Below are 11299 nucleotides of genomic sequence, written 5' to 3' on the forward strand. Positions count from 1 at the left end.
AAAGTGAACATGTTGCATTGTTTTTTGTTGCATTGAGATTTAATTTCTTTTGATAGTATTTTTGAATACTATGCGTCTCTATACATAATTTAAATCACTTTTCCTGTTAAGTTTGTGTACTTACATACATTAAAATACGATTTTTCAAGTGTACGAATATTTATTTCCCCCCAATGTAGGTACTCATCTAAGAATTCATTTACAGACGAAAATATTAATATTGTCTGACATCAGCATGATTACGACGGAAATGTTGATTGAGATACTTCACTTGAACAGCTTCACGCACTCAAAAAGTTAAGCTACATTAGATTTCGTTCACGGAAACAACACTCGATGTTTACTCGCATGGCATATTACCGTCTCTCTAATATATTAATTGGAAGTAAATATTGAAATGATACGAAACGAGAAATCTAGAGAGCGTGTAATCATATCTTTTTCGGTGATAAGCTACTTCGTGAATTTAGCGTTGAACAAATCGAATAATTTGGCTGAAAATTTCTCGGAGTTTAATAAGTAAAAAACACCAACAACAATGAGCGTATAACAACAATAGCTCAAGATGTAGGAATTAACACAATTTATGACAAACTATGAAACCTGTCAAGATTATGACAAACTATGAAACTTGTCCTGTTTAGGTCCGGTGGCTCAAGCACAGTCCGCTGGCTCGCTCACGCTTGGCTTAATCTGCTACACATCTTTGCAAAACTCTCACCTATATCAAATATATTAAGAATATTTCAAAGATAATAAGGGCCATCGCGAAGGGACTGATTTAAATCACACATACTTAAGAATATTTCTGGTTTTGTAGCCATAAACATCGTGTATGTGGTGTCCAACCTCAACATTCAAGTATAGGTTAAGGCATAAAATATGGCGTATATAATTCAGCTGCTAGACTTACCTTATTAGCGACTAGAAGAAGAGGAACTCGGTCGGTGCCCTTGACCCTGGTAATTTGTTCCTTCATTGCTTTGATATCCTGGAAAGTTTGTTGGTTAGTGAGTGAGTAGACGACGACGAAGCCTTGGCCGTTCCTGATGTACAGGTCCCGCATGGAGGCGAACTGCTCCGTGCCTGCCGTGTCGAGGATTTCGAGCACGCACGGACTGCTGTCCACCTCGATTTCTTTTCTGTAGAAATCTTCGATTGTGGGATCATATTTCTCCATGAAGCATCCCGATACAAACTGTACCGTGAGTGCCGACTTGCCTACACCACCCGAGCCCAGAACAACAACCTTAAATTCACGCATTGTGATTCTTTACTTTTCTTTTGGGGTTAATATGGAATTTTGACCGAATCCACTTGCAATGGAAGACTGGTAACAAAAATTGAAATGGTATGAATAAGTTAAACAGGAAATTATTTAAAATCTCTACTGATGAGAGAAAATAATTTGAAATCAAATCCTCAATGAACAAAAATAAATATCAAGTCTATATTCAAACCATTCCTGAATAAGGTTGCATGGTTCCCAGGAGGAACTGAACGCTGATTGTTGGAAGAACAAACTCAAAAATTTCACTGAAGCTCAATGGCTAAATATTTCCAAGAACTTGCCCGTAGTCATAACCAGTACTAGGGAGTGTTGCAGCACAAGAAAACTAGCATTCACGCGTGTTGGTCAATACTGTCACTGTAAAATAAACTCAGCATATAACAGTAAGCCTGCGAGTTCAAAATTTTATACAGTACAGTCTTATTCATCACAACAAATTTCCCAAGTCTTTGGAGACACTGTTTCTTATGAACCTAACCAAACTTGCCAATACTTAGGCAATCACTTCACCGCACTTCACTTGCAATCTCTACAATATCAATTGTTTCTTCTTCCAACGACAATCTGCACGGGAAGAAACGAATCATTGATTGTTAGGTGTTAATTTAATTAGTATAAATTATTTCGTAGGTTCTATAGATGTCATATTTGCTTACGTGAAATTTAATAATATACGTTTAAAAATTACTTTTTAAAGACAATACTTCCAAAGAATCCAGTATCTCCAATCTTACAGATGTACAATGAATTTCTCACCTAATTTTCGAAAATTTAAAAAATGTACTTTTCAATTTTCTTAATATATACCTATATTTTTTTTAATATATAATTTTTTCAAAATTATTTATTCTGTTAATTGATTCATGCATTGCCTCTGATTTCACACAAGTGTGCAAAATTTCAGATCAATTAGACGCGTAAAAGTGTGTCAAATATCAGTTATAAGATTTGTAGCTGACAAAATTATTTTTTCAATTTTTTTAATATCAAAAAATTTTTTTTTTACTTTTTAAAATCATTTATTTTGACATTTGATTCATGCATTGTCTCCAACTTTAAACAAGTATGCAAAGTTTCAGATCGATAGGATAAGTAGAAGTGTGTTAAATTTTGATTACAAGATTTGTAGCAGACAGACAAACAAGAAGTGAAGTTAAAGAGAAGTGTTGTAAAAAAGTTAGCTATAGACTTAACTGCAGCCGATGCAGGCTCATACATATGTATATAGAAAATAAAACTCGGTGAAGTCCATGCGAGTTACATTCTCTTACAACGAAGGAAGGACAGTTGAAAGGAGTACCGGTAAACAATTAACTCGAGCTATGACGTGTTGTGCCAAAACATAGAACCAAAAAAACAACAACAAAGTCAGTTAAGTCAGTTCCACCCTTTACACATTCAATGAGTTTCAAACATATCACTGCTGTAGTACAAGCAAAATTTATACAAATATACATACATTTTAACATATGGAAAAATGCTTTTACTTTAGAAATGAAATTTTGATAATTTCATGATCAACACAAGGCAGTAAATCGAGATAAGAACGTGTTAGCAATGATCAAGAAGTGATCATTTATATAAGACAGAGAATCAAGTCTACCAATTGTACATTACACTATAGTATAGGTAGTCTACTTTATTGGACATGATGAAAAACTGCTGATATGTTAACTGTGCAATCTAACATTATCTTGATGTTAACTAAGAAGCAGAATGTTGATGAATTCTATGCAAGTCTTCATTTATGATGTGCATTTTATTTATTGGAAATGAAAAAAGTTATAAAAAAACACTGATGTTCATCACTTGAATCCTGCAAAATGAACACCTGCTGTTTGTGAAAGAAACTCGAGGCTCTAAACATGCCATGACAATGTTTCAAATATAACAGACGGATTTGCTAGTACGAATTCAAGTTGTGCAACTTGCTAAATTGAAAGATAGGTATTGAAGAGGCAGTTTCATGTTTTCATACAGCATGACTATGATGTGTTACAGAATTACAGCACATTAGCTCAATCTTCATTAGAAGTTCTTAGCTCAATTAGATTACTTCTAGGTAACTATTTTGTCACAGGCATTGCATCTCCTTTTAACAAACATATTTGTTACACTGCCACAAGTCAAAATTAGGAAATAGAGCAGATGCCCTCTCTGAATTTTTGTTTATGTTTGATGGATGTAGTATTACAATGAAGTGTGAATTGTAGAACCTCTAAATAATCAAGCCGACTGAATTGATATAGACACCCTAAGCCACTACCCCCTAACATCTTCCAGATTACTATGCTGCCGCTGCAGGATCTATGTAAACCTCCAGTTCTATAATTCCACCATAAGTAATGTATGGTAATTAAAAATTCATCTATATGCATTGTGTGGATCCTTAATTGATCAAGCATGGAAATTGGAGACTAAGTGGAAAATAAAAATATAGGTTTTAAAGACAACACTTCCAAAAAATCCAGTGTCTCCAATCTTACAGATGTACAATGAATTTCTCATTTAATATTCGAATATTAAAAAAATTAATTTTTCAATTTTTTTAATATATACAATTTTTCTAATATATATTCTTTCAAAATTGTTTATTATGTTAATTGATTCATGCATTGCCTCTGACTTCACACAAGTGTGCAGAATTTCAGATCAATTAGACAGGTAAAAGTGTGTCAAATATCAGTTACAAGATTTATAGCTGACAAAATTATTTTTTCAATTTTTTCAATGTTGAAAAAAAATTTTTTTAATCATTTATTTTGACATTTGATTCATTCATTGTCTCCAACTTTACACAAGTGTGTAAAATTTCAGATTGATAGGATAAGTAGTGTATTCAATTTCAATTATATATATACAAGATTTGTAGCAGACAGACAAACAAACGAGAAGTGAAGTTAAAGAGAAGTGTAATAAAATGTTAGATATTTTGCATTGAAACAGCCAAGTAATACTGAGAAAGTTGTTCTTACCAATAGGAAGCAGAACCCCCAAATTTCCATTCTGGGAACTCAGACAATTTTACTCCAGAAACTAAATTAAGGCCATTAAGGTCAAGATTTCAGCATCTTTTCACGCTTCCTATAAAACCATTTTGACCTTAAATTGGTGTTGATGTTTAATTGCAGATTCTATCATACATAATGAATCAATCAATTGATCAACACAGCATGGATCTGCCAGCAATTTCAATTGATATCCATCATCTGCATCAATGACAATACCGGTACTGTACATGCTTAGGCTGTATTGATCATTCACTATTGGCGATTGATCATTAGATCATAACTCAAAATCTCCAGAAAAATAAAATGATAAACATAATCATACCTTGTCTTCTTTAGGGCAAAGAATTTGGTGTCCTTGACCTATGTGTCACCTTACTTTACAGTCTGGGTTACCTGTTCAATCACAAACAATTGATCGATCAATTGTAGGTAGGTAACCATTTGGAGGAGTATCAGCCAATTGTTTACATTGATATCATAGGTAACCATTTGAGCTGGACCTGCTCGCGTGTGAGGCCAGAGGGCCTCAGAGCTGCGCCTCGCTGTACCGCATTCCTAGTTTCCTACACACGACCTTCACTGCGCGAGCCTCCGCCCACGCCTTGCTACGAGATCCTAACACCACCAGCTCCGTGGTGGCCGTATGCATTTCTTGCTTCTATAATACTGGATTTATTGAAATAAAATGCTGCGATGAATATATTATTTATTCATTTTTTTACTTCTATAATAAAGAGAATTTATTAAAATAAAATGCTGTGATGAAAATATTATTGATTGATTTTTTACTTTTATAATACTGAATTTATTGAAATAAAATGCTGCGATGAATATATTATTTATTCAGATTTTAATTTTATGATACAGAATTAAAATAAAATGCCGCGATGAATATTCTAATTTGAGAACGTAATCCGCATTATTGATACGCCCGGAGATCGGAAGTTAGTTTATACTATTAGCAATAATTATCATGATTTTAATCATAATGATAATATAATGCATGATATGATGTCATTTCATACATGCGTTCTGGTGTTAGCATGATGCCGTCATTTCATGCTGGGGCCCTGCATGCTGTTGGGCATGATGACGTCATTTCATGCTGGGGCCCTGCATGATGTTGGGCATCATGACGTCATTTCATGCTGGGGCCCTGCATGATGTTGGGCATCATGACGTATTTTCATGCTGGGGCCCTGCATGATGTTGGGCATGATGACGTCATTTCATGCTGGGGCCCTGCATGATGTTGGGCATCATGACGTATTTTCATGCTGGGGCCCTGCATGATGTTGGACATGATGACGTCATTTCATGCTGGGGCCCTGCATGGTGTTGGGCATGATGACGTCATTTTCATGCTGGGGCCCTGCATGATGTTGGGCATGATGACGTCATTTCATGCTGGGGCCCTGCATGGTGTTGGGCATGATGACGTCATTTTCATGCTGGGGCCCTGCATGATGTTGGGCATCATGACGTCATTTCATGCTGGGGCCCTGCATGGTGTTGGGCATAATGACGTCATTTCATGCTGGGGCCCTGCATGATGTTGGGCATGATGACGTCATTTCATGCTGGGGCCCTGCATGATGTTGGGCATGATGACGTCAGTCTCTTATACACATCTAGATGTGTATAAGAGACAGGAGTATCAGCCAATTGTTTACATTGATATCATAGGTAACCATTTGAAGGAGTATCAGCCAATTGTTTACATCAATGATAATGCTGGTATTCATGATACTTAACTGTTCGACTCATAGAATTCAAAAATTAACTCGAGGAAGCATCCAAAATACGGTAGTTCTTGCTTAGCCACTCAGTTTGCCAATGGTTGTATCAATCCTAGATTTCATCTAATCTCATCGATCAACAATGCAACTAACATCACAACAGCACTTTTGTTGCTGGCCTTCAATAGAAACAATCTATTAGGTAAACAAAATTGAGTCACAACTTTCTAGCATGATCAAATAGCTTTTTAGTTGCTATGTGGTGGCAACCTAATTGAACAAACTGGAAAAACAGGCCAAAGCGACCCATGAATGAGAAAAAAAACCTGTGAACAACTGAATACAGATAATTTCCAATCTGCAAACAGGGTGGTACAGGATATCGCACGTATTGCAGAAATATTGAGGCCCTGAAATGACAAAATTTCAATACATTTTAAATCAAGTATCCCGATTGTGCACTTGTATTAACAATTAGATGGGAGGTGATTCATCCACTGTGAATCTTGCAGATCCTAAAATGGTGGGACATGTCAGTCACGACCTAAAAGATAGATAAATTCCATGCCTGGGTACAGACAGTGGATGAATATTTGAAGATTTTTGGCAACACATAAGAATCAAAAGTAAGTCTTTAAAGACTTAATTTTGATGCTTATGTGTTGCCATAAATCTTATAGTCAGATGTGTTTTGTTGGTACTTCTATAAGAATTAATCAAGTATAATGTCTCAAAGGTGTTTGGTTCAAATTAACATCCATATAATATAATAAAGAGAAAGTATTTTTGGCCAGAAATTGGTAATACTTTGGTAGTTCTGACCTAGATTGGAATTTTCCTACTTATTGCAGATATACGGTATACAGTAGCAGCCCATGCAGTGACAAATTTTCAATGCATTTGGAATCTCATGGCCCAATCAACCAACAATTAGATTAGAATTCTTCGTCTTGCAGCTACAAAAAGGTGGGAATGCTCTAGCCAACTATACTTGTAGGTAAAAGTTAGTGTGGCAAAAAGATAGTGGCAACATTTTAGGCCTAAAAAAATATGTTGGCAACACAATTGCCAAACTCTAAACAATTTCACCTGTTTAAATGGTCCCTGCCTAATTTCTTCTATAAATGTTAGGTTTTGCCCATAATTTGTTTATTCTGCTCAATATTTCAGATTAGCTAGACAACCTACATCACAGTGTAATTCTATAGTTAAAATAAAAGAACATTATTTTGAGATTTTTGACTAATCAATGCTGATCAACAGACCAGTCCACAGCACACTAGCACCACCCGTCACAAGACAACTGCATACTAAATAAACATTAGACAGCATCAGCCAACTACAACAACAGGTCAGCCGACAAAAAATTTGAAATTATTTTAAATAAAAGTACTACTTGTTGAAGCAGGTTTTAGGTCATTAAATACTTAGAATTTTAAAGCAAAACAGAAAAACCCTCATCACGTGCTTTGCACCATTACTGGTACATCAAACGGGGAAATAAGGGATGGTTTTGCACATTTTTGTTAATACTTTCTTGCCATGAAACATTTCATAAACAAATTTGAGCTCATTTTAAAGGTCTTTGTGAGGGCTACTGTATGGCATCTCTGAAATAATTCCATATGCTATTTGTAAGGTGCCAGACACAACATAAAAGCATCCCGAATTACCCCTGGAAATGGGGATAATCCCTATTAATAATGGGGTAATTCCCATTGAAATAAAACCTAATTTTAAAACCTTTGAAGCATGCAGAGTGTACTCATCCAATACTAACAGTACTCTGATGTCTTCCTCATCCTTTGTAGATGATGTCGAATAAATGACATTTTCTGTGATTTTAACTTGTTTTTCCTCTATTGATATGATATTACCATAACCATACATTACCATATTATTGATGTGATATTACTGTATCCATGAACATGCCATTGAGCATTTACAACAACCTTGTCCACTGCAAGCTTCATATCAGCAGCCATGTAGAATTTATTCTGTATCTGTAAGCTTACAGGACGGCTTGTAATTTCACACCATTTTAATTGGGTCAAGTGAATTCACTATAACAAAAAAAGATTGTAAAAAACTTACTTGCAACAGAAAGGAATATCTTAGTGACAACCATCATATTTTTTGGAGAAACAAATCATAGTTTAGGTTAATTACTTTTCATTCTATGTTGCCTGGTGCACATTTCTATCTATGACATTCTATGCACGATTTTGTGATGACCAATGATGCATTAATTTCTGTTACGTGAAAATTTTTTTTTTTTTTGCTGAGCAAGGTAAAGGTAATCAAAAATTTTTTTAAATTCATTTTTTGTTAACTGCAGCCTTTGCTAATCAAGGTTCTACAGTAAATGCGTTTTTAGGGGTGTCCCTTATAACCTAGGGGATTGTCCCTAATTGCCCATCTTGCGGAAATGGCAGCTATTTTTTTCTTAACGAGATACACAAATTTTGTTGATCATGTTTTAAGCCAACACTTGTGTGCAACTTTTATGAAATAATATTTTTTAATATGGTGAATATTTTTTTGCTACTGACCTTAGTAGAGGTACTTTTCCAAAATCTCAATTTTCACACTTTTTAAGGGATTTTTTAAAGTAGTAAATGTGATTTCTTAACTAGCATTATGCTCAATAGATAGTAAAAATGTTGAAATTGATGCCACTATTTTTAGTTTTGCAATATTTTCATTACTTTAGCTGCTACAACAATTCTACGAAATGTGGGGTGACTGTCCTGATTTACCCTGTCTGTCCCTTATTGACCCGTTTGACAGTACTGCATCCATCATGCCCTCTCCCAAAGGCAATGTCACTGCATGCAAAAGTTGTGGCCTCCTATGATGGAGGCCACGACATTGGTGAGGTTTTAAAATTATTTTGGCATCTTTGGCGTTTCCTCATTCAATAATAAAGGACTTTAATTAAAAGTATGAGATAAAGACAGACTGACTCCAAAGTGTCCTATCAACACAATGTAAACGAAATTTAAAAGCTATATAATTTCAGCATTCAAATTGTCCGAAACATTTCCCATGACTCACATAAACAGAGGCTCAAATTTTAATGTTTAAATGTATGTCCATACTGAGTATTAGATAGAGAAACTCTTCAGTGTTATTGTTGATTCCAACTATTGAAATATTATTCATATTTTGGCAAGGATTTATTATGAAAAATATGAACTTGAGCAATTTTCACAAAAATGGCTACACATTACGACTTGGACAATCATTGCTTAGCACTAGACTGCTTTAATTAGATGCCTTCTCCTTTGACTGCTGCCATTTTAATAGAAAATACCATCAAACGGGGTAAAAAGGGATGGTTTTGAGCATTTTTTGTTAATAACTTCTTACCATGAAACATTTTATAAATGAGTTTGGGCTCATTTTAAAGGTTCCTCACACATAAACAACGCCACACTTAAAAGTAACGTATGAGATAAAGACAGACTGACTCCAAAGTGTCCTACACATTAGTACATCCTACACAAGGGCTATTGTAAGGCATCTCCAAAAAATTCCAAATGCTATTTGTAAGGTGCTAGACGCAATATAAAAGGCTCCTGAATTAGTCTGGAAATGGGTAATTAGGGACACTTGAGATAAAACAATTTTAAAACGTTTGAAGCATGTAGAGTGCACTCACGAATTACTAACAGTGCTTGGAAGTCCTCCTCTTTCATTGAAGATGATGTAAATGTAGAATAAATGACATTTTTGGTGATTTTCACTTGTTTTTCCTTTATTGATATGATATTACCATATTCATTAATTACCATATTATTAATGTGATATTACTGTATCCATGGACATGCCATTGAGCATTAACAACGACCTTGTCCACTGCAAGCTTCATATCAGCAGCCATGTAGCATTTCTTCTGTATCTGTAAGCTTACAGGATGGTTTGTAATTTTGCACAATTTTAATCGAGTCGAGTGATTTTACTGTAACAAAAAATATTGTAAAAAACATTCCTGAAACAGGAAGGAATATTTTAGTGACAACCATTATATTTTTTGGAGAAATTAATCATAGTTTAGGTAATTATTTTTCATTCTTTGTTGCCCAGTGCTCAATTCTATCTATGATAGAATTGAGCACTTTTACAAAATTTACATTGAAAATTTTGTGATGACTGATGCAGTAATTTTTTGTTAAGTGAAATTTTTTTCACTGAGCAAGGTAAACGTAATCAAATTTCTTTGTTGTTAATTGATTTTTCCATTAACTGGAGCCTTTGCTAACCAAGGCTCTACTGTAAGAGGGGGTAACTTATACTAATTTTTTTTAAATGATGCCATTTTTTACAAGCTAAATTAAACTTAAATTGAAACATGCAAAATACAGATCTATACTCTAGGTTCACTCACCATAAATTGCTGGTTCCTGCCTCTCATAGTTTTGATGTAATTTCAAAAAAAGTGATGGTCTTTGTTACGGTGTTACCCCAGCTCTTGGGGTATCTTAGACTGGGTGGTAAAATCAATTATATTTTTTGGTAAAATAACTCCAGGTTTTGTCGCATTGTAGTAGAACCCTTCCAGTTACATATGCAAATGACAAATTTGAGGAAAGTGTCATAGTTTGCAAATGGGGGTGCTGCCCCCGAATGGGGGAACTTAGACCACCTAATGTCAGCTGTGATGGGGTAATATTGACTGGCATGGAAATTAAGTTAAAATTACCATATATAAGACTCTGTAGTCTGAAACATAGAGAAAAAACATTAATAGGTGTATGAAACCTAAAATATGTTATATATGATAATTTTAAATTAATTTCCAAGCTGGTCTATGTTACCCAGTCAGGGCTGACATTCGGTGGACTAAGTTCCCCCATTCAGGGGCGGTGCCCGCCATTTGCAAACTATGACACTTTCCTCAAATTTGTCATTTGCATATGTAACTAGAAGAGTTCTACTACAATGCACCAAACCCTGGAGTTAACATAAACCGGGGCTACTCAGGACGATTTCGAAGGTTTTTCTTCATAACTTCTTACCATGAAACATTTCATAAACAAGTTTAGGCTCATTTCAAAGCTCTTTGCAAGGGCTATCACGTGGCTTATTTAAAAAATTCCATATGCTATTCGTAAGGTGCCAGAAGCAAAAAAAGAGTGTCCTGAGTAGCCCCGTCGAACGGGGCTACTCAGGACACTTGGAATAAAACTTCATTTTAAAACATTTGAAGCATGCAGAGTGTACTCATCCATTACTAACAGTACTCTGAAGTCCTC

General features: G+C 35.0%; 1 protein-coding gene and 1 long non-coding RNA gene across 2 annotated transcripts in view; both read right to left on the minus strand.

Annotated features, from left to right (window-relative positions):
- The window catches only part of LOC108682798 (ras-related protein Rap-2c), a 10917-nt gene extending 9543 nt beyond the window's left edge, over nt 1-1374 (minus strand). The window contains exon 1 of the mRNA XM_018172038.2: nt 914-1374. Coding sequence (XP_018027527.1) covers nt 914-1264 — 351 coding nt within the window. The 5' untranslated portion in view covers nt 1265-1374. The remainder of the gene's footprint in view (nt 1-913) is intronic.
- A 359-nt stretch (nt 1375-1733) lies between these two features.
- LOC125178775 overlaps nt 1734-11299 on the minus strand; it is an 11665-nt gene continuing 2099 nt past the window's right edge. The window contains exon 2 of the long non-coding RNA XR_007157016.1: nt 1734-1855. This is a non-coding gene — a long non-coding RNA (uncharacterized LOC125178775). The remainder of the gene's footprint in view (nt 1856-11299) is intronic.

Source organism: Hyalella azteca, unplaced genomic scaffold (genome assembly GCF_000764305.2).
Source record: "Hyalella azteca isolate HAZT.00-mixed unplaced genomic scaffold, Hazt_2.0.2 contig12609, whole genome shotgun sequence".
Classification (NCBI taxonomy): domain Eukaryota; kingdom Metazoa; phylum Arthropoda; class Malacostraca; order Amphipoda; family Hyalellidae; genus Hyalella; species Hyalella azteca.